This window comes from Mirounga angustirostris, unplaced genomic scaffold, assembly GCF_029215605.1.
Source record: "Mirounga angustirostris isolate CCGP_5_RB_7025 unplaced genomic scaffold, mMirAng1.0.hap1 SCAF_17, whole genome shotgun sequence".
NCBI classification, from domain to species: Eukaryota; Metazoa; Chordata; class Mammalia; order Carnivora; family Phocidae; genus Mirounga; species Mirounga angustirostris.
In genome coordinates, this window is record NW_026991725.1 from 2,140,680 (window position 1) to 2,164,173 (window position 23,494).

A 23,494-nucleotide genomic window follows, 5' to 3' on the forward strand; every position below is an offset into this window, starting at 1 on the left:
ACAGATGTTGTGACTATTAGACCAATTCAGGGACATGTGATCTTATAATGAACTGCCCAGACAGACACATGGACCCACCCAGTAGTGAGAAGTGGGGCTGGGTTGGGGCGGTGGACACGGAACTGAAGCTTATCTGCAACTAAATCCTCCTCCTCTCGTAACTAGAGCCATTTCAAGTTGAAGCTGGCATTCAGGGGTGCCCCTGGTACCCCTGTGCCAAAGCTAGTTCCTGGCTCCCCACTGCTGTCATTCCCTGCCCTGCCCTTGGAAAATGCTGGCCAGACAGCTTTTCCTCGGGTTCATCGTTTATCTGGTGCTTCATTTCCTTCCTCTTTAAAGCCTCTGATCCTATACTAAGTAGCTGTCCTCATCAGAGGCAGCCTCTTTCAGATGCTTGGAGAGTATTTCTGCCCGGGTCATAGGAGCAGGATGAGGTGTTCCTGTTTCACGGTGCTGCTCTTTCCCAAGCCCCATCCTTCTCTGAGCTCCCGGGACCCTGAATACCTCCAGACCTGCTGATACTCCAGCAGCTCTCAGCGGGCTTGGTCATGGAATTAAAAACCTGGCCCTGCTTCCCACTGGGCTCTGAGAGGAAATTATTTTATCAAGTAAACTCTGGTTGTCCTCTAACACTAAGGAGCTGAGGAGGCCTGGGGTCTCACCAGCAGTCATGCAAAGCTCTGCTCGCTCTCCCTGCCCCCTTGTGCGTGAGAACTTCTGGCAGATGAAACAGTAGGACTGAATGGACTGCTGCAGTGTCGGCTGCTTGGACCATCGTTTCCTCCCCCCACCCCCTACTGGCATCTTGGCTCCTTTTGAAATTCCGCCATCAATGATTTACAGTGTGTTTCTATTTTCCTCTGTTGCTTCCTTAATAATTGTATTTCTCTTCTAGTTTTGCAAGACAGTGGTCAACAGGAAGGCCCAGCAGCTCCACCCTCCCAAGTGACAGGCCATCTTCGGACGCAGCCTTTCTGTGCCCATTCTTCAGGCAACTTTCGATCCCTTACTGTAGCTACTTCTAGATGCCCTTTAATATTGTGAACAAATAGACCGTCTGGTATTACGAAGCCCGTATGTGCGGGAGCCTGCTCCTCTGAGATATGTGGCGTGTAGGTTGCTGTATTCACAGCTCCTCCCTCTTCAGCCATTTTGTTCTCAACCCATTTCTGTGTGTTCCACCCCCCCCCCCACCCTTTATTTCCAAGTGACATTTTTAGTCTTTCAAAATAGCTGCCTTTTGTGATGTGGTGATTTAAATGATTTAAGTTCGTTTGTTTTCAACCTTGGGATACACTGAGGTATTTTTGTTTCCTGGGCAGATCTTTGCAATTTTGAGTGCTCACCTGGGGAGAGATGAGTTAGAAATAGTTTTTTCCTCCAGTTCCACAGAAGAGCAGTGTGGCTTCATAACTCTGATCTCTGCTCTCAGTAGCCCATTGTTAATGTGCTGTAGGCACCAAGGAAGTACCCAGGGCCCAGCCAGTCTCTGTTTTAAAAATGTAACAAATACAGATAACTCCTGCCCCAGGATTGCATCTCTGGTCACTAGTCTTAGAGACACCTGTGGCTTCTTGGCCCTCCTGTTGCCCACCCTGTCTGAACCTTGCAGAGCCCACAGTATGCCCAGGTCAGTTCTCCACCTGGAGGGACCTGTCCAGTGTCCCCTTAGAATTGAGTCAGTCCCATATGTACTAATTAGTCTGTCCCCCAATCCCCCCGCCCCCCAGGAGCTCTGTATGTCCATGCTCCTCTTCCCTTTTGGGCTGGTGCTGCCACTCAGCAATAATCCTCTTTTCTCTGTGCTTTCTTAGATTCCTGTCCTCTGTCTCTGAGGCTGGTCAGGACACAAGGGTCCTGATCTTTTCATGCTGCACAAAACGAGCATGCAAAAAGCTTTTCCCCAGCAGAACATGTTCCCTCTTGTCTCCAGTTGCTGGAAAGGAATTTGGGAATCAGGAACTCAGCTCATCCCGCCCCCATGCTGAGTTCTGTCCTGGACAATCAAAAGCAAAAAGCAAGTAGTGATCATAGTATAGAACTCTACCAAAGGAGGCCGGTGAAAAAGTCCAGACTCCAGGGGAGATAGAAGCTGCCGAGTGCTCCATGGTTGTAGACAACTTGGCGGAAACCAAGTCTGCCTTCCCAGCGGGAGAGTCTGAGATAGCTGTGGTGTCACCTGACATTTCCCAAGCCTTGTGAAGTATGTTAGCCAAGTGTGTTGTGATCCAAGCCCATGCTAGTTTGGGTGTGGTGGCTCATGAAGAGACCAAATCTGTGTTGGGGGAGCGAGAAGTAGGGTGGGATCATTTACCCTTATGTTGTCGTCAGTTTGTTTTGCCTTACTGATTTCTAAGTGCAATAAGGGAGTGTTTCACAGGATTGCACCTGTGACATCCTGATGGCTGCTTCCCTGTGACCCTCTTGGGGCAACAGCGGACAGACTCAGACCCCTCAGTGTGGTTGTCTCCCACCTCCATTGAGGCCTCTGTGGGACCAGGAAATGTCCTGTTACACCTTCCTTGCAGGCTCCTCACCTTGTGGGGTCTATAGTAATGGATCTGGGGCAGTTCAGTTGGTTATTAGGATTTCCAACTGCTGGTAGCATCTATTTGGGAAAGTGAAGCATTCCTACTGGAGAAAAATGTAAATGTTTTCCTATAAGCTCTGTATTAGCTATAATTACATTTGTGCTTAAAGTTTTCCCTTCATCCATCAGCTAAATCCAGGTATGGGTTATCCTGGGAGAAATGAACCATGATGTTCTAAGCAGACAGGTGGATTGAGGGTCATCAGATGTTAGTCTCCTTGCCTCAGCTCTTCTCTGAGATCCACACATACCACTCCAACTCTGGTGGGCCTTGCTCTTTATCTGGCTTTTCTCTGGCTCCTCCCTTCTCCACCTGTTGCCCCAGTTTGAAAGCATCCACATGAGCTGAGCTAGAATTTCCTGATGTCAGCTGGATCTGGGGCTCCAGCCCACAGAAGCATAAGGAGGGGTGTCCCTGGTCTATTCTACCCCCACGGATAGTATTGCTGCTGGGCAACAGTGTTGGCTTTTAAGTATCCCCCTTACCTTCTCACCCACCTCCTGACTAGCACTGACTAGCACTCAGAGGGCTTTACGACGAAAGGCTCAGCTCCAGGGGTAGTACCTGACGGTGTGCCGTGCCCCTTCAGACCAGCTGCTGCCATCAGATTTCCAGGGTCAGAGTCGGGTTTGAGGCGGCAGTGCCTCTGTAAGGGGGCGGTGCTGGGCTCTGGCCTCACAGAGGGAGGTCAGGGACAGGGTCAGTATTGTGGGCATGTGTATATCTCCCCAAGTTCTCTTACAGTCCCTGCTGGGACTCCCTGACTTATTTTGGTTGGTTCCTAGTGCTACTTCTTTTACAAAATACACTTTGTAGAACTGATTAGATTACCTTGTTTATTTAATGTGAGTTTGTGCCTTTTTGTCTCAATCTTCCAAAACAGGTATATTGGGGGAAAAAAGCAATCTAATAAAATCCTAGACAGAGCTTTCCGGAGTCCAGCTTATTGGTGATGTCCTTATGTCCATTTTACAACTTAGATATCCTCAAACTCTTGCTGCTGTCCTCCATTTTACCAGGACTAGGAAAAAGTACAAGATAGCTCCAAAATTTTTTGCAGGTCAATTTCTGTAAATTAAAACATCCTCTTGTCATTTTACTTATGCAGACATCACATATCTGAAAGTAATTCAGCCATTTTATACTGGCGGGATTTCCTTTTTGCTTTTGTGCCCCCTCCCTCTTTTTTACTATCCTACCAAGCAAAACATTTATTTAAAGTAGGAGTTCTTAACCTGGCTTCCAGGTCTGTGGACCTCATAAAACTTGTTTGTAAAATTGTGTGTGCATTTTTCTGGGGAGAGCCATGGCTCTCATCAGATCCCCAAAGGAATCCCATGCACCGCCCTCCCTATCTTCCAAAAAAGACTAAGAACCAGTTATTTGAAGAAAATCTTAATCTTTGGCAAAAATCTTAATTTCTATTCATCAAGTAGAGGCAATGATTTATTGTTCATTCTTTGGTGGCTAATTTTTTAAGAGTCCGGGCACCCCCAACGTCTAACGTGTAATAGGTAACCTAATGAGTGTGAAAAGCGGGAAACACCTGAAAGTGGAAGTGGAGGAGAACTAAGGATGGAGGAGCTCTATGCCCAACTCGAGAGCGATTACCTGTAGATGAGGGGCAATGAGGCTGCTTCACAGGCAGGACAGCGGCTGGACTGCCACCCCCCTTCGCCCTTTGGGCCTGTGGACGTTGGGGAGGTGGGGGGGCACAGCGCACAGGCCAGAGACCTCAACTCCGATAACCGGCCAAACGGGCCGGGCCGCGGCTTCCGCCGGAACACTCCCCCTCCCGGCCGGCCTCGCGCGGGGCACCCTGGGAGCCGCGGGGCTGCCAGATGCGCGCGCCGGGCGGGGCAGTGTTGCGTCGGGTTCGGCGGGCGCGGAGACGCGCCTCTTTCCTTTCGCCGTTCGCGCTCCGTGGGGAGTCCCGCCTCCTCCCCCAGGCCGCACCACCCAGAGCCCTCCGTGCCCTCAAGCCCCGCCTCTTACGGAAGCCGAGGCGGAGGGTCAGAATCCGGAAGGAAAACAATCGGGCGAGAGCAAGCTAGCCGGGACCTGCTGCCGGAGGGAGGTGGATCGGGCCAGGAGCGGCGGGGGCGGGGAGGCGCGAGCCGGCCGGGCCGCGGCGTGGGGACGATGGCGGCCGTGAGCCCACGGAAGCCGACTGAGCCGAGAGGCAAGACGCTCAGGTGAGGAAGGCATCTGCGGGCAAGCCGGCCTGTTCCGGGCGGGATCACCATCTCCTACCCTTTCGGGGCTGCGGATCTGGGGTACAGCCAGACTGGGAGAGAAGGGGCTAGGCCTGCAGGACTGACTCTAGCTCAGAGACCCTCCCCAGTTCTCCCAAGCCAATGGCGAGGGGGCTGTTTCGGGCCCAAGCCCCGCACTCCCTCCAAACTCGGGCCGCCGAGCTCGTTCCCATTTGGGCGCCCCATGCAGGTGTCTCGGTTGGCTTCTGGCGGAGGCAACAGTATTGGGCTGCTTGAAGTTAAAGACAGAACAAGGCATTCTCCTCTCAGCCCTAGAATAGAAATCTTGTTCTTTTGATCAGCACATACATCACGGGGTCTGCCTGATCCCGTTGTGACCTCCCGAAATCCGAAATCCGGTTTAAGTAAGATCCGTTAGTGCAGTGATATAGCCTGGTACCATGCTTGCTCTTTAACGAAGAACAAAGCTAATCACCAACTTAGTGCAAGTCACGATGCAAGGATTTGCTGCTAATCGTCGGATCTGAGAGTGAGGGCAAGAAATTCCGACTTTTGCTCTCCATCCACTTAGAGTCAGTCCCTGGGAAAACAAAGAGCCTTGGACTAAAAGGGCTGCTTTCCTTAATCCTCTGTTGGACAGCAGGGGGAGATCGTAAACAAACAAAGTGCAGAATCTCTGGCCGAATGCCTGGGAAGGTGGTTTGTGTATTGTTTTGTTGATGTTCGTAGGGAGGGGCAGGAAGTTGTATTAAGCCGGCCAAGAATTTCAAGTTGTGCTTTTTAGAACATGGACCTCTAAGAACAGGATCTGGTGGAGAAGAGATGATTTTGGACATCCTGCTCTTTTCTCCCATCTCTCTCAACCCCCTGTACCCTTGCCCATTCTAGGTTTTTCTCTGCTGGAGGTCCTCCTCCTCATGGTGTACCTAGGACTCACCTAAGGCTTGGTGGCTGGACCTTGGTCTCTACAGGTTTTGTAGCCCCTGACTGCTCTGTACTCAGCTGAGTCTGGGGCTTTCTTGGAGTGTTGCTGTAACTACTCAGTGAAAGAGATCTGCAAGTGTCTCCTTCCCCTGAGCCTCTGATGGGATCCATTGTGATTGAGAGCTGCTGATCTAGTTGTCTTGCTTCCGTAGGGTTTATATGAAGCCAAGGTTGAGGATGCTATCCAGCTGATGACTTTTCCCAAAGGAGGGTAGACTCCTGAGAGAGATGTTGAGAACCCTGTCATTTAGAATCTTCACCTTTAGGCTCCCTGAAATGCTTGGCAGAATTGGTTATGCTCCAGGGACCTGCTAGGAAGAAGGAAGGAAGGGAATGTGGTGGTGCTATCTTTGTTATTTTTGAAATTCTCCTGTCTTGTAGTGCTGAGTCCTCTTACAAGGTAAAAACTGGACCTCCAAAATCTTTCTGGTGGCCTTAGGAGCCCTGAGGTGTGAATGGCTGGTGGAATTATTGAATTCCTGACTACCAACCCCATCCCCATTCCTTTCCTCGCCTGACCCTGAAACCTTTGCGCCCACTTGGCAGCCTTTCCTAATGTCAGCAGCAGCAGTGCCGCCAGCTGTGGGCAGCTGTGGGCCTGCACGGAGGAGCCAAAATGGGGTGGAAATATCCTGCTTCAGGAACAAAGTGAGGATGAAGGGCTTGTAGTTCAGTGCCCCTGTTCCCACTACCAGGTACAGAAACTCGCGTTTCCCATTATGGTTGCACTCCATTAGCAGACCCATTCGTTACCTGGATAAGGTCCTACCCCCCCCCCTCCTCGACTTCCCTTCCTACCCCTACACAGCATACATGTGGTGACGTGGAACGTGGCCTCTGCAGCACCTCCTCTAGACCTCAGCGATCTTCTTCAGCTGAACAAAGACAACCTGAATCTGGACATCTATGTCATTGGGTAGGTGTCTGCAGTGTCCCTTCCCCCATTCCCATTTCTTTTTTTTTTCTTTTAAGATTTTATTTATTTTTTAGAGAGTGAGCGAGCGAGAGAAACAGCATGAGAGGAGGGGAGAGGGTCAGAGGGAGAAGCAGGCTCCCCGCTGAGCCGGGAGCCCGATGCGGGGCTCGATCCCAGGACCCTGGGATCATGACCTGAGCTGAAGGCAGACGCTTAACCATCTGAGCCACCCAGGCGCCCCCCATTCCCATTTCTGAGATCGATAAGCCCGACCAGTCCAAAGTTGTCCCCGTGGGGTACTCCTGTCACCTGTCCTCCTTTGCTGTGGAGGCTGAAGGCTAGGAGCTTTCAGCCTGCATCAGGATCAGTCAGTGTCTCTTGTCCTGAGTCAGTAATGGCAAGGGGTTGGCAGTCATTGGCCACGGGAGGGAGAGCGCATGGTCATGAGGACCCAAGGTTTGAAAGTGCCGAGGGCAGTACTAAATGTCTGTGGCAGAGGCGCTACCCTCCAGGCCAAGGAGAGAGCCTCTGACCTGGAATGGGCAGTTTGCAGGAAATGAACTGTGGGATCCTGAGCCTCCTCTCTGACACTGCCTTTGAAGACCCATGGAGCAGTTTCTTCATGGATGTGCTTTCTCCTCTGAGCTTCGTCAAGGTAACTTACAAGTTCATGGGCAGTTGGGAAATGTGTCTCACCTCTTGTCACTAAGCCCCAGTCCTTTGGTCTCCTGCTCAGACTTTCATGCTGTTTCCATTTATTTAAAGGCCTAAACCTCAGTTGCTCCTGGCTTCCTGGGGCTCCTGCCTGCCTTGTGTCTTTCCAATGTAGCTGGAGCTGAGCTGGGACCCCAGGGGTTAGTTTAACACCTTGACATTTTTCATGTTGGGAGAATCCTGGGGGAAGCACAGCAGGCCTTATTAACACTTCGGTGCCTATCCACCGTCAGCCTTCAATCCCTACTCACGTGCCCAGCCTGAAATCCCTGAGTATGATAATAACTGCTGACGGGCGCCTGGGTGGCTCAGATGGTTAAGCGTCTGCCTTCGGCTCAGGTCATGATCCCAGGGTCCTGGGATCGAGTTCCGCATCGGGCTCCCTGCTAGGCGGGGAGCCTGCTTCTCCCTCTGCCTCTGCCTCTCTCTCTCTCTGACTCTCATGAATAAATAAATAAAACATTAAAAAAGATAATAACTGCTAACATTTACTGAGTGCTTACTTGGGAGTAAGCATCACAAATAAGCTCTTGATACGCATTGAGAACTCTTAACTCTCTTGAAATGTGGGTATTTTACAGAAAAAACCAAGACTGAAAGGTCACAGAGGCTGTCTGGGATTTGAATCTAGATCTTTCAAATTTCGTAACCCATGTTCTTTTTTTTTTCTTTATTGCATTTAGCATGGAATTTATTTTTATTTTATTTATTTATTTACTTATTTTTAGAAATTTTCCTTTTATTCATTTGAGAGAGACAGCACGAGCAAGAGCATGAGCAAGGGGAAAGGGCAGAGGCAGAGGGAGAAGCAGACTCCCCACTGAACAGGGCACCAATGCGGGGCTCGATCCCAGTACCCCAGGACCATGACTGAGCCAAAGGCAGTTGCTTAACTGATTGAACCATCCAGGCGCCCCATAACCCATGTTCTTTACTATTATACTTTATTGCTCTGCTGGTGAGCTCTGAGGCTGACAGGTATCCCATGGCTAGCCTGCTGGTATCAGAGGGTGTCCTCTGATCACAGGAGACATGTACCTCAAATTCTCAGGGGCTCAGAGGTTAGGAGAGGAGAGGAAAATAGTTCTCAGTCCGAAGGGCCAGTATTCTTTGGGGAAAGCAGACCATAGGAGAACCCACAGGAAGGCTCTAGATTGCTGGGTCTTCACCTTTACGTCCTGCACAGCTGGGGCATAAAGCATACTCCCATTCAAAGCACCCTGTGCAGTGCTTCTTGGAAATACCAGAATTCCTTTAGTCCCTTCCAGGGTGACTCATTTCTTCAGAATTAATTCTCTTACCCCAGTTTGCTTAAGGGTGCTGAGGCAAGAGCTGTGAGTCCTCTCGAGGGCAGAGCCAGGAGGAGGGAATACAAGCCTTGCCCTGCTGCTAAGGCTGGAAAAGGTCAGTCCTCAAGCCCCTGGCTCTCTCCAGATGAAGCTCAGGCCTCTTCCTACAGATGTGGAACCACCCTCTGAGAAGGCAGAACCACTTTTCTCACCACCCACTCTCTTCCCAAGACGGGAGGCTTCCTTACACCCCGGCTCACTGGCAAGGGATTGGTAGAATGGAATCAAGCCAAGGAAATTAGCTCAGCTTGTGGCAGGGACACAACCCATTCTACCCATGTGGCCTCCCGTGTTTGGGAGGCCTGCCTCAGGGCCTAGCACCCAAAGCAGATGGGTGACCCTCTTTCCCCTAGCCAAGAACTGAGGTGAAGGGGTGAGCCCTGCTTGCAGCCTCTTCCTTTGACGGGAGTTTGCCAGTTACAGGTTGAGAAGCCTGGGCCTGACCCCCTTTGTTGGCTCCAGGGCCCCTAGCTCCCTCCCTTTAGCCCCTTCCTTAGCTCCTCCTACTTCACTTCCTCCAACAGAACTTCTACAAGTCTCCCGCCTTTCCCCACAGCCCCACCCTTTCTCCCAGTCCCAGGCTTTCCTGCCACCCGATCCCCCTCCCTTGCTCCTTCACAAAGCACACTGATGCCTTTGTGCGGGGTTCCAGTGGTCCAGACCTGCTCTGTGGGTTAGGGTTAAGCTTGAAAGTTCTTCTGGACCTTTATCAGTTCCTTAGGAGTCAGTTCCATTGGCATATATGCTTGTCAGTGGGAGAGACCAAGACTGGGGCTAGAGGGTGGGGTTGGAGACACATTTGTAGCAACCTCTACCCAATGCTAGGTTCTCACACCTCCTCACTCAGTCTTGGGTTTGGGGTTCCCCTTGCTTTGACTCCTCCACGGTGCCAGAGCTCCTGGCCTGCGGGATCAAGTTTCATAATTCCTGGAAGGCCCCAGGACATGCTCCCCACCCGGGGATTTCCTCCTTGGCCTCTGCAACCTCAAGCTCCGGAAACAGCTACTCGGGTGGTAGGTGTAGACAGCCTGAGGCTGAGAGCGGGTCACTGGCTATGGCCCTTTCCCACCCCACCTCACAGAGCAGGGATTTTAGGGATCCCGGACCTCAAACATTGTTATACGAATAGTTTTCCTGGTTCCTTAGTCTCCTTGAGCCTCAGCCTTCAGGGACAGCAGTTCCTTACAAGGTTGGCGTGAAGATTAAATGCAGTATGAAGGATTTTAGTAGACTGTGGCTATTCTCCCCGACCTGCAAACACATGTCCACCATGCTTGCTCTCATTGCCTCTGCATTGCCTTCATGGAAATCCAGCTACCCACAGTGTATAATTATTTGGGGGAACATTTTCTTAATTTTTTTCCACTGAACATTATAATGTATGCAGAAATTAGGTGTATTTTTAATGGCTTTTTATTTGTATATGCATCAGTGTTACCACCAGTCAAGTCAAGGTACAGAATATTTCTAGCTCCCTAGAAGGGTCTCTCATGTTCTTTCCCTGAATTTACTTTTTTTTTTTTTTTTAAAGTAGGCTTCACGCCCATTGTGGGGCTTGAACTCACGACCCTGAGATCAAGAATCATGTGCTCTGAGCCAGCCAGGTGCCCCTCCCTGCATTTAAAAAAGTCTTTAAACCAGGAGTGCCTGGATGGCTCAGTCAGAAGAGCATTAGACTCTTGATCTTGGGGTTGTGAGTTTGAACCCAACATTGGTTGTAGAGATTACTAAAGAAATTTTTTTAAATCCTTAAACCAGGAAAGAATAGCTGCCAGTTAATCCTTCCAGCATCCATGAGATAGATGAGATAGAGTCCTGATTTTTCAATGAGCAAATAGACTGAGACTTGGCCCAGTAGCAAATTCTAAGAGCCCAAGTGGAATTTGAAACCAGATCTGGCTAACTCCAAAGCCAGTGCCCTTAGCCACTATCCTACATTGCGCCATCCCTCTCTGAGGCCCTGGCCCGCGGGGGTGGCAGCCCGGAGTGCCCTAAGGACCCAGAGAGCAGGGTGAGAGGAGTCGCTAGGCTGCATGGTACTGGGCCTGGAGAGTCGATGCCCTCCTCGGGGCAGGGTGCCCTGGTAGCCTTGTCTTCTCTGCCTTCCACCTGAGCAGGAACAGGCGCTGGACCTGGCTTAGCTCTCAGAATGCATCATTTGGCAGTTCAGGGCAGTAAAACTCTGAGCCTGGAGCGGAGATACCGTTGACCTCAGGGCTAGGGAGGGACTTGCTCAGCTTGTGCAGGGAAATGAATGACCATTGTCCCCCCTGTGCTGTAGGTCTCCAGCGTCCGCATGCAGGGGCTCCTCTTGCTATTCTTTGCCAAGCATCAGCATTTGCCCTTTGTCCAGATCCTCTCTACTAAATCCACCCCCACTGGCCTCTTCGGGTACTGGGTAAGGATGAGTTTTCTGAGTCATGAGCTGGAAGGCCTTCTGCCACTGGGCTGGGGAGGGCTGGACGCTGTAGGGGTGAGCAGATGGAAAAGGGGGGTGGCGTGAGTCTTCCACGCCGGTGCCCCGCATCCCTACTCTCCTGCCTCTGGGAGCTTTGCACCCTTGAGACCTCGGGCCAGGTGAGCAGGGCTCTTAGATGGAGAGAGGTCACTCCAGGGAGCTGAGCGTCTGGCCCTGGGAGGTCTTGTGGCGGGCGAGACCATCTCCCCTCAGGCTTGGGATGGGAAAGGGGAGGTGTGTCTCACCCAGAGCAACTTCCACCCTTCTGCCCACTTGTCCTACCAGGGGAACAAAGGGGGCGTCACCATATGCCTGAAGCTTTATGGCTACTATGTCAGCATCATCAACTGCCACCTGCCCCCCCACATGGCCAACAATGACCAGCGGCTAGAGCACTTTGACTGGATCCTGGAGATGCAAAATTTTGAGGGACAGGATATCCCCAACATCCTGGAGCATGAGTGAGCATGCACTTATCAACTGCCGCCCCTGTCCTCGCCCCCACACCAGCCCAAGCTAGCATTCTCCTCAGGCAGCCTGGGTTCCACCCCAGCCCTTCCCAGCCTATTCCGTGATGCCCCATCTGCTCTCCTGTCCAGCTTTACCTGCCTGGGGTCTAGGACCTCTTCCCTTTCCCTGGCCCCCATGTCCCGCTTAGGAATTCTGGACACTTCTGAAGATCCCAGATCAAGAACCCCAGGGTCCCTGAGGTCACCCACAGGGACCTGGTTCTCAGCCTTGCCTGGTGGCCCGTTGAGGGAGGGGGAGGGAGGGCGAGAGCCTGCTCTTGTGTTTGTTATTCACCCCTGGCGGCTGGTCTCTTTGGCTTACATGGCAGGGAAACGGCCATGAGAACAGTTCATTAGGGCTCATGCCTTGTCGTCACTGTCTCTGGCTCCTCTCCCAGCTTCCGGCACCTCACCTGCCGCCCGAGCTCTGCGCTGGAGGAGCGAGCAGGCCTAAGGCCCGTTGCTCCTCCCTTCTCTCACCTCATCACAACCCTCAGCTGCCTTCTTTTCTCTCTGCAGCCTCATTCTCTGGTTTGGAGACATGAACTTTCGGATCGATGACTTTGGGCTGCATTTTGTCCGGGAATCCATAAAAAATCGGTGCTACAGTGATCTGTGGGAGAAGGATCAGGTATCAAGTGAGGGAAGGGTCCGGAGGGGTGATCGGAGCCCATTGTGGAAGTCCAACATCAAATGTGGGGGGCACTGCTCAGGTCCCTTAGCCACCTGTTCTCCGTTTCCAGGCCTCTGAAGTCCTTGTTCCCGGGTGGGGAGGAGTTTAACAGGGCTTTGCACCCAGGAGCCTGATCTTCCCCTGGAGGAGCTGCTGGGTGTGTGTCAAGATAGGGAACAAGAAGGGCTTTGGGTTGCCCTTTGGGGGGACCCTGGCTACCCCTGCCTCCCCTCTGATACATGTTTGCTGGTGACTCCCAGAGAGACGGAATTCAAAGCCTGGTCCCTGTAGTCCAAGGACTGGGAAATGGCAGGCAGCTGCCTCCCCTGGGACTATGGGATAATGTTTGCAAAAGGCTTTAGCTTTCCTGAAGCTGGGGGTGGAGTGGGGATGGCCGCTGAGGCCGTCAGTGGAGCAGTGAGGAAGTGAGGTGGTGTTGCTTGACTCTTGACCTGCGGCGATGGCATGTGCTGATCCCTCGAATGGAGTGTGTGCTGGGCCATTGGGTCAGGACCACTAGGAGACGGGCCTGTGGCTTTCTCTCCAGCTCAGCATTGCCAAGAGACATGATCCACTGCTCCGGGAATTCCAGGAGGGCCCCCTGCTCTTCCCACCCACCTACAAGTTTGATAAGAACTCCAACAACTATGACACCAGGTGAGGGGGCTCCCCCAGGAGAGGATCAGCCTGCCACCAATTTGGAATTAGCCTGTGAGGAGGGAATGAGGGGCCAAGAGGCCTGGGAAGTCAGGTTTGTGGGCCCTAGTGGCAGAGGGAGCTGCCTCAGAATAGAAGTGTTAGGGAAGCAGGAGTAGATGCAGCCGTCCCCTCAGGGGTGGCACCTCCCACCCGCCTCATGCGGCGCTGACTGTGGGAGCTGTCCCAGGTTGTCCTCAGAGAGCAGGAAGGTGCTGGCAAGGGTGGGGGCTGGGGGCAGGGGCAGGGCAGGTAGGGCAAGGAGGGGGTGGGGGGGAAGCAGCTGATTCCTCACTCGGGAGGGACTGCGTTCCAGCATTCTGGGAACCCGTGCTTCCACTCCCCCAGGCTTTCTGGTCCTTCCCAGACAGGGGCACAGAGCTCTTGGCTCAGCCCGTTACTGGTATCGCGTACCCCTGCCCCAGCTGTGAGTGGATCAGGTACTACTTAGGAAGATGAAGTAGTAGGTGTCAATAGAGAAGTTTATGGGGAACAATGTAGAGACAGTGTATCTAGTAGTTAGAAATACAGCTGTGCTCCTCCTCAGCTGCATGTCCTTGGATGAGGTATTTAAACCTCAATATCGTCCTCTACAAAATGGGGATGATAGTAGTACCCACCTCATGGGGTTGAGGACTGAATGAGACCTTGGCACGTGCTTAGCCCGGTGCCTGGCGGCTGGTGAGCACTGTAGCAACTGCTGGTGTTCGATTCGCGTCTTCGGGTAGTAGTAGTTTTACTGAAAACCTCTCTAGGACCCGAGAAGGGGCCAGGAAACCACCCAAACTTTAAGCTTAGGCAGAGGGTCAAGAGTAGCTCTGCCATGAAGTTCCCGGCCCAATTTGGCAAGGATTCTCGTCTCTTTGAAGAAAAAGAACACCTTCCATGTTACAGGGTTTTTGTTACCCCCGGAGCAGCTCCTTCACGTAACTCCTCTCAGCAGGACTGTCTTATGAGGGAGGCAGGAGGTGCCTCCAGGGCAGGGCCTCTGGAGTGTGGGGAGGGAACAGGCGTCTCCCCAGCCAGGCCGGGGTGAGAGCTGGAGCGGACGGCCCTGTGCTGGCAGGGGCGTGACAGAGCCCCAGCGTCTCCCCTCCAAGGAAGGGAGAGGGGGCGAGGCCTTTCAGGAGTGTGGAGCAAGACGTGCTGGGGTCATGGGCTGGCAAGTGCACACAGAAAGAGGCCACGAACAGAGCAGGCCGGAAAGGAGGTAAGAGGGCAGGAGCCAGCTGGCGAGGCGGCCCGGGGCCCCAGCTGCAGGGAGACTGCTAGTCTCTCCAGCCATCCATTGGAAATGAGAGCTGTCATGGGAATTGTGAGGCCTTGGTGGGATGGGCCTGGGCCTGGGCCTTGGCGGCTGGGACCTCCGACCAGTGGACTTCCAGTGCTCACTTGCTAGCTGGAAGATTGCTGCTGGCAGGCCATGTGGCCCGGGGTCCCTTTGCCCCCACCCCCAGGTGCGGTAGGGAAGCCACCAGGAGACTAGAAGGCATTGAAGACAGCTGAGCGTCGGCTAGGCTATGATCAGCAGGTACTGAGATTGGGTACAGAGGCCCCAAGATGTTAAAGGACTTCCCCAGGAGGCTCAGCTGGTAATGGCGGAGCTGGACTCGGTGGCCCGCAGTGCTTCTGTCTAGCCCACAGCACCTCCAAGTTCACAGCCAGCCTTGCCGGCAGCAGCAAAAAGGAGGGCAGGATGGGGCTAGCAGAGGGTTGCTAAGGAGGAGGCAGGTACTTACTTCCACATAATAGGTACAATCCACATTGTGACTGACATTACCAAGCACTTACCATGTGCCTGTGTAACCAGACTGTTCTTTATCCTTGAAAAACCAGCTCAGACATCATCGCTGTTAGAAGGCCTTCCCTGACCCTTCCCCCATCTCACTGAGAGTTCTCTCCTGCCCGTATGCTGCCTGAAAGCCTTGCACACACCATGCTTTCAGTGTCGTTTTCAAGACACAGTGTGCTTTTCCTGCTGTACTATGAATGCCTGAAGAGACTGGATCTGATTTATGGCCATCTCTGGTATGTAGCATAGTGCCTGGCATGTGTTTGAATTGGCAGCCTGAGAGGACAGAAGGAAAAGATAAGGTATTTAAGGAGCAGCCAGTCTATTAGAGGAATCCACCCATAGCAAGAGATCCAAATAAGCACTATCAAGTCCAGGAGTTGGCCAGTAGAAGATTCTAGAACTCTGGAAGTGCTGAAGGAGGTTGAGCGAATGGTAAAGAGGCGGGCAGCTGAACCAGGAATAGTCAGTCAGAGCTGCTGTCAAGGAAACAGCAGAGTGTAGCAGAGAGGGGAGAGGGGCAGGCATTCCTGTCAGTCAGCAGCGCCAGTGAGAGGCACCTCGAGAAGAGCCTGACCAGCGGTACAAAGTGACTGTGAGTGAGTCGTGTTTGGGGCACGGTACACGTGCATCTTTGCCCACCGACAGCAACCTCCCCTAAGCCAGGACGTAATGAGAAACGAGGTCAGCTCCATTACAGAGGAGGGTGAACAGGCCCAAAGCGGGAAATCCTGTTAAAGTCAGGGATTGCCATAGGGTTTTGTTACAGTTGACGTGAGCCTGGTCAGCCTCTCCACTAGGCAATGAGCAGAGGATAGTATCAATCCAGTCAAGACTCAGGTCCAGAGTTCAGTAAGACACTTAGAAGCCATCTATAGGGAGCCGAAGGGAAAAGTTCCATTTCAAACCCAGAAATGGAACACATCACTACTTTGGGGTCAGTAAATCGGCTCAGCTTTCTGGGCTCTTAAAGAGAAATTTGCAGAGCTTGTTGGTTCTGATTTGTCTAAAGTAAGGACATAGTGATCTCCAGAAACAATTCTTGTACTTAGTCACAACCATTCAGTCAAAAAGCCTAAGTGAGGTCTGGTTCTGGTAAGGCATGCGATGAGACAGTTCTGGCTGCTGGGAATTGGCCACATTGGAGTGCAGTGGGAGGAGCATGGAATTCATGGACCTGGGCAGGCATCCGACTTCCACCTGCACAGGGTGACGTCTGAACTTCAGTGTCTTGTAGTGGTGGGGAGAATGTGACCTGTAACATTCTTCCAGTGCCGAGAGGATCGCGACAGTCCATGAGACACCTATCACAGTGTCAAAGGCACAGAAGGACCCCCATCTTTTGCAATTGTCATTATTAGAAATGGAGAACTGGGCAGGGGAGGGCCCCACTGGGGGGCTTAGTCGGTTAAGCATCCAACTCTTCATTTCGGCTCAGGTCGTGATCTCATCAGGGTTGTGGAATCAAACCCCAAGTCTGGCTCCATGCTCAGCACAGTCTGCTTGAGTTTCTTTCTCCCTCTGCCCCTACCCCCTGCATGCGTGCATGTGCACCTCTCCCTAAAATAAATCTTTTTTTTTTTTTTTTAAGAAAGAAATGGAGAACTGAGAGAATATATGTAATATTTAACTTGTACATACACATTTATTTATGCATTTATTTATTTTTAAGTAGGCTCCACGCCCAACATGAGGCTTGAACTCACGACCCTGAGATTGAGAGTCACATGTTCTACCAACTGAGCCAGCCAGGTGCCCAAATTCGTTTAACTTGTTTCTTGTCTTTTTTTTGTCAGACAAGCTCCTCGAGGACTTTGTCAGTCCCGTTTTTCAGATCCCCAGTTGCCCAGCATATAATAAGGGCTCAGTAAATCTTCATTGAAAGACTGAAGCATACAGGTGCCCAGTGATAAGCCTGGGCAGGCCCTGGAAAAGGAGAAAAGGAAGACAGGTTGAGAGGTACTGAGGAGGAAGGAGAGACAGGCTGTGGTCCGGACTTGGGGAGGATCCTGAAGTGACAGCAAGTCACCATAATAGGGAAGTTGGGGAGGGGGAATGCTTTGAAAGGGAAAGTGGTACATTTGTGTGGTTCAGTCCCAAGTTTAAGCATTGCTAGGTACTGAATGTCCAAGGTAGGTTCGGAGATTGTATGTCTGTCGTCTCTGGAGTGGAAATAGCATATTCTGGTGTGCTCTGAACACTCCTCAGAAGAGTAGAAGGTTGAGACAACCCCAGGAGCCCCAAACAGATGTGGTTGAGCCAGTTAGCACTTCTTGACCACTCCCTTAACACACCTTAATTTGTTTAATCCTCACATGGCTCTTTGAAGTAAGTACTGTTATCACCCCATCTTAGAGCTGAAGAAGCTGAGGCTGGGAGAAGTGAAGCCACTTGCCCATGGGCACATAGCTTTCTCTCTCTCTTTTAAACTAGATTACCAGTTAATTATAAAGTGATATAATTCAGGAACCGGCAGATGGAAAAGAGGCCTAGGGCAAGGTGTGGGGAGAGGGCGAGGAGCTTCCATGCCCTCCGAGCCTGCCACTCTCTCCAAGTCACGTGTTCACCAACCAGAACCACATAGCTCTTAATTAACAGGGCAGAACCTCCCCCCAGATCCTGGTGTCTGATTGTGGAGTCGGACTTTACCAGTGAGACATCATTCTGCCTCTCTGTTGCTAGAAGACTGTATTGCTGTTGAATTGACAACAGTATGTCGGAAATGTTTATTTAAAATAGTAAATGGGGGCACCGGGGTGGCTTAGTCCATCAAGCATCTGCTTTCGGCTCAGGTCTTGATCCCGGGGTCCTGGGATCGAGCCCCGAGTCAGGCTCCCTGCTTGGCGGCGAGCCTCCTCCCTCTCCCCTGCTTGTGCGCTCTCTCTCTCTCTCTCTTTCAAATAAATAAAATAAATGTAAAAATCTTAAAAAAACAAATAGTAAGTGAGGGGCGCCTGGCTCCCGCATCGGCCTCCCTGCTCAGCGGGGAGCCTGCTTCTCCCTCTCCCTCTGCCGCTCCCCCTACTTGTGTTCGCTGTGTCAAATAAATAAATAAAATCTTTAAAAAAAAATAGTAAGTGAATAAAACGACAAAAAATAGCATTGCAAACTGGTTATCAGCATCTGAAACTGTATACGTCAGGATTAGATGGGCATTTTTGAGGAGAGAGATTGAGTTTGGGGTTTTCGTGAGTTTGGGTTCCACAAGCAGTTGTGCGGACTACGGTCCAGGCCACGCAGGAGATCTCAAGAGCCAGTCCTTGCCTCCCACCCTCCCACACGAACCAGTATGCCGCCTGGGAAACAGAAAACAACAGCACTGGATAACATAATAGGGGAAGCACTGGTGCAGAATGCTTTGGAAGCGGAAAGTAGAGCTCAAAGACGGCTTTCGGACAAAGACAGCACTGGAACTGGGCCTCTCCCTGTGAAGAAGGGTGTTCCAGGCAGCACAAACTGCACGAGGAAAGGTCCAGAGGCTGGAGAGTCACTGTGGTGGGCGGGTGTGGGACAGTGGTGGGAGATGGTGTAGGATGAGGGGGTCAGGCTCCTTAAAAGCCGTGCTTGGGGACCTGGGCTTTATTCTGGAGGCAGTGAAGACTCCTGAAAGGTTTTTGGGTTTTTTTGTTTTTGTTTTTTGTTTTTTTTTATTCATGAGAGACAGAGCGAGAGAGAAAGGCAGAGGGAGAAGCAGGCTCCCAAGGAGCAGGGAGCCCGATGCGGGACTCGATCCCAGGACCCTGAGATCATGACCTGAGCCGAAGGCAGACGCTTAACCATCTGAGCCACCCAGGCGCCCCTGAAAGGTTTTAAAGTAGGAAACCATCTGACTAGGCTTTACTACTCTGGGTTCATTTACACTCAAGGGGGAGGAACCCAGAACAGAAGCTGCCCCCACCCCCTTTCCAGGACTTGGGGCCCCCCCTTGGAGGGCACTGCTTGGTCTTAGAGAACACCCCTATAGCTGCCTGGGCATGGCTGTGTTAGGAGTCAGAGGCTTGCCTGTCTTGGGCAACCACAGTTTCCTAGGGGAGGAAAGAACTTCTGTCTCCAGGGGTGTACAGCCTCTTGGGCTCCTCAGTGAAGCTAAAGCAAAGAACAGGCCAGAGGTTTCTCAGTTGACTCTTTTTTTTTTTTTTTTAAAGATTTATTTTTTTGACAGAGGGAGACAGAGAGGGAACACAAGCAGGGGGAGTGGGAGAGGGAGAAGCAGGCTTCCCATGGAGCAGGGAGCCCGTTGCAGGGCTCGATCCCAGGACCCTGGGATCACGACCTGAACTGAAGGCAGACGCTTAACGACTGAGCCACCCAGGCGCCCCTCTCAGTTGGCTCTTGAGAACAAAGAGTCAAAACAGCCAGTGATTACAGGGAGCTTATTTCGTGCCAGGCACTGTGCTAAGTAATTTTGTGTGCTTTTCCTCATTCAATCATGTCAGCAACCCTGTGAGGTAACTATTACCTTCATTTTACAGATGAGGAAGCTGAGGTCGAGGAGAAGGTGGCCTGGTCATGAAGAGCTTGTGCTCTGTGGTCGTGCTGCCTGGCCTTGAATCCTGACTCCACCACTCAGTAGCTGTGTGACTTCGGGAAAGTTCGCTGAGTCTCGATTTCTCTGCCTTTGAGAGAGGGGACCAGCGGTACTGATGGCAGGCACACAGTGAGCCTCCCCGAGTGCTTCCCTTTCCTGAGGTTGCACCGTTAGTGAGAGGGAAGCCCAATTCCAGCTTACCTCTAACTCTGAAATCCAGACCTCAGCTTCTTTGCTCTACTGCTGCTTTCGGTCTAGAAGTCAGCAAAGCTTTGAAGTGGAATGTTTCTGAATCACAATTTGATTCATAAAAACGAAGACTAGACTGGAGGTCCTTGGCTGAGTCTGACAAAGGCCAGTATGCTTCTGATTCTCTCGGGCCCCCTCCTCCCTGCTGCCATGCCACACTCCCACTGGGGCCCAGGGGTCTCTTGGCCACTGAGAGGCCCTGGTGTTAGGGGCTCCAGCAGGCTTGCTGGGGGTACCGTCTTGCTCTCCTGCCAACCCTTCGTTTTCCCCTCCACCCCCAGTGAGAAAAAACGCAAGCCTGCATGGACCGACCGCATCCTGTGGAGGTTGAAGCGGCAGCCCCAGGCCAACCCCCACACCCAGAGGCTGCCAGCCCCCCACTTCTGCCTGTCTCTGAGGAGCTATGTCAGCCACATGATGTACTGCATCAGTGACCATAAGCCGGTCACCAGCACCTTTGACTTGGAGGTGAATTTCCAGGCTGCCTGGCACTTGACAGAGCACCCGCTGGGCCACCTCCCAAACCCCCCAGCCCGGGATTCTAATGTCAGCACATCTCCCAGGGGAGACCTGTAGGAGGACACGATTGCCACTCCTCCCAGGTCAGGTATCCCAGCTCTTAGAAGCTGTTGAGGGCTCCGTCAAAAATGTGTTCAGACCCTTTGTAAATAGGTTTCCATTTCCTCTTGGTACTGTCTCTTGGGGCTAATGGGTTCCATTATGCTTATTACCTACCATGTAAGTAGGACTTCCTTCTGTTTGTCTTAAATCTACCTGGATCAGGTTGCAAAGGGAGCTTCCTCCATCCTTGCTTCTTGCCATCAAATGACCAAGGCAATGTTGACCTCCTTTGAGACCTGCTGGCTGCCCTCAGCCTTCACTTTTTCATGGCTGGTTTGTCTGTCCTTATACCGTTGTGTCTCTCCACATGCCTGTAGCTGTTCTCTCCAGGGCTACCCCCCCACTGTGGGTCAGGAACCCTAGAGGCCTGAGAGCAGCTACCTGGCTTCTTTCTTAAACCTGTCAGCAACTCCCCCATTCTCCCCCACCCTTTCCCCTCAGCACTTGGCTGTCTGCTTGGTTACCCACTGGACCCCCATCCCCATCCTCCCTGGCAGGGCCAGCCACCCCTAACAAGCCTTTGGCCCTTTCTCCTTCCAGCAGGCCAGCCAAGGTCTGATACTGTCTTGGGGCAGCCTAGTGGAGTTCTGTGCCCACCCCCTTGTATGCCCCTCTTCCCCCTCACTGACGCTGATGGGTTGGAAAGTTCACAGCAAGAACGTGAGCCTCAGAGAAAGGAATGGTGCTATGGGATTTCACCCTCTTTCCCACCTCTGTGTAGCTGAAGCCATTGGTGTCTGCCCCACTGATCACCCTGATACCCGAGAGGCTGTGGACCATGGAGAACGACATGTTGATCAGCTACTCCTTGACCCCAGACTTTCTCAGCAGCCCCTGGGACTGGATTGGACTATACAAGGTGATGTGGCAGGCAAGACGTGGTGTCCATCAGCCATACCCTTCTGGTTTATCCATCCTGGGGGCTCACGGGAGCTGGGTACAGAGACTGAAGAGCTCGTGCTCATCACACAGGGGTCCTTGCCCCCCTAGAGGCTGGCGGTGAAGGGGAGGGTGCATACAGTACAATGGCCAGCCTGAGGCATCTCCTTGGGACTTGTCATAGGTGCTGTGTCCTCCCAGACCACTGACTGCCCAATCCCGTCTCTCACAGGTGGGGCTGCGCCACATTAATGACTACGTGTCCTATGTCTGGGTCAGGGACAACCAGGTCTCCTTCAGCGATGGGCTGAGCCAGGTACCTGCCCGCTTCCCTGAGATAGGTATTCCATGTCTCCCACGTGTGGCCTTGCCTGAGCACTGCTCTGTCTTTTGGAAGGAACAGAGGGTGGGATAACTTGTTGCTGAGAGCTGGGTGGGGCCCAGGCCGGGGAGCTGACCCCGTTCCTCTCCATCCTCCCACCAGGTATACTTCAATACCAGCAATATCCCTGAGACTGAGGACCAGTTTCTCCTCTGTTACTATAGCAACAGTCTACATTCTGTGGTGGGGATAAGCAAACCCTTCAAGGTATGCTGGTGGGGGAAGGGGACTTGAGCCCCTCCTCAGTTCTCCAATGCCACAGGCCTAGGAACCCACCTGGACCATGGAGCCGCATGCATTGGAGAAGGGGAGTGATGGAAAGGCACAGAGGAAAATCTGCTCTCCCTTCCCCCCTTCTACTCACCGCCTGTTTTATCCTTGTAGATCCAGCCTGGCTCCTTCTTAGCGGAGGACCCACTGGGGGAAGCCCAACCACACATCTGAGCCCGGATGAGAGTGGATCCAGGGTGGAGGCCAGAGCTGGTCTGCCCACACCGCCCGCAGCGCTGGGGGCCCAGCCCAGCCCCCAGAGGAGGCAGCAGGTATCCTCCATCTCCCAGGGGGAGCTCTAGCCACACTCCTTTGCTCTCTCCGGTCCAGATCTCTAGAATTGGCCACTTAAATACAGGTTTTTGTTGCTGAGATATGAGTGAAACCAGCTAGTTTGTCAACAGTGAAGACCTGGGACAATCCACTGGATGTGGGAAGGACCCTCCAGCTTGTACCTTGTTTCTTGATTTTCCCCCCACACACTCCCAGTCCCGCCCAAGCAGGCCTGCCAGGCACATGCCCCATCTGGCACAGGCCTGCATTCTTGTCACGCCATCCTGGGCCTCAGGCTGCCTGGGAGGGGGGAGAAGCTCGCATCTGCACAGGCCCCATAGGCCGGTTGGCACAAGCAGCCCTGGGCTCCAGGAGTCTTGGCATCTCATTGCCTCTCCCCCTGGGGGATGGGCAGAAGGTTTGGGATCCCTGCTTGTAGCAAAAGCAATTAGACTAAGTGGGCAGGATGGAGGGGCCCCTCTACCCAGGCTCTTATTTAGGTCCTGTGGGCAGGATGATGAGTGTCCTGCCAGCACCGCTGCCCCCATGGAGTCTGACCCAGAAGTTCCGGGGCTGGTGGGTCAGGCTCCATGCCCTAACCTGCCCTCTTGTGAAGGGTTGGCAGGTGGTAGAGGAACTGTGGCCACAGACTTTTCCAGGCTGTTTCTTGCCCAGTCAAGCTCATCTGCTCCTACCCTTGCCTGCAGTCACTGGCCAGAAACCTGCCCTCTCTCTAGACTGCCCTAGCACCTAGAAGTGGAGGCAGGCAGAGAAGAGAGCCAAAATCTAGACATTTTGCGGAATCTGGCCTTGAGGGTCTTCAGAGAACATTCTCTAGGTGCTGTGTGGGCCCTCAGTCCCACTCCCGCCACTTGCCTCCAGCCACTGGTGATTCAACGGCCCTTCTCCCAGGAGAAGACACCTCAGGGAACCTGCTCTGTGATTGTCACGCCCATCCTATGACCTGAGACTGAGGGACACTCCAGTCACTCTATGATCCATACTCCACCCTGGGAGCCGTGTGTACCATCAAGAATTGTCCCCCTGGCTTCTAGTGGCCCGTGGCTGTGTTCTATGTCTGTTGTATGGGGGGGGGGGATAATTAGAAACATGGCTTTTACACTTGTGTGTGGCTCCATGATGTCAGCGGCGGGCGAGCTGCTGGTGGTGGTGGTGTGACTCCATGCCCTTGCTAGACTCTAGGACAAGGGCCCTGTAGACCTAGACCAGACTTGCTGTGTCCGAGAGTGGCAGATGGTGCCCGGATGAGAATGGGGTGAGGTCCCAGGGTGGTGGCCCCTGGGTCCCTGGCACAGTTGGGGCGAGCCACCTACGCTATTAGGCACTTTGTGTACCTTGCTGCGAAGTAGAATGGGTTTCTGGGACCTGACGGC

The 23,494-nt window shown here is 52.6% G+C and overlaps 2 protein-coding genes across 4 annotated transcripts in view; both read left to right on the plus strand.

Annotated features, from left to right (window-relative positions):
• Nucleotides 1-3,940, plus strand: part of PITPNA (phosphatidylinositol transfer protein alpha) — a 41,951-nt gene extending 38,011 nt beyond the window's left edge. The window contains exon 12 of the mRNA XM_045889601.3: nt 896-3,940. The gene's annotated coding sequence lies outside the window, so the exon portion shown is untranslated. The remainder of the gene's footprint in view (nt 1-895) is intronic.
• Nucleotides 3,941-4,063: 123 nt separating this feature from the next.
• INPP5K (inositol polyphosphate-5-phosphatase K) lies at nt 4,064-23,238 on the plus strand. 3 transcript variants are annotated; one of them, XM_045889593.3, is made up of 12 exons: nt 4,064-4,786; nt 6,600-6,707; nt 7,254-7,362; nt 11,052-11,168; nt 11,514-11,689; nt 12,257-12,368; nt 12,958-13,067; nt 19,957-20,143; nt 21,018-21,155; nt 21,408-21,491; nt 21,660-21,764; nt 21,942-23,238. In XM_045889593.3, exons 1-12 carry the CDS (start codon nt 4,209-4,211, stop codon nt 21,999-22,001), a joined length of 1,884 nt encoding a protein of 627 aa, XP_045745549.2. In that variant the 5' UTR covers nt 4,064-4,208; the 3' UTR covers nt 22,002-23,238. The 3 variants fall into 3 exon arrangements, with proteins under 3 accessions (XP_045745549.2, XP_045745550.2, XP_045745552.1); XM_045889596.3 differs by having other exon boundaries at nt 4,385-4,786; nt 7,261-7,362; XM_045889594.3 differs by lacking the exon at nt 11,052-11,168.
• Nucleotides 23,239-23,494: the final 256 nt, after the last annotated feature.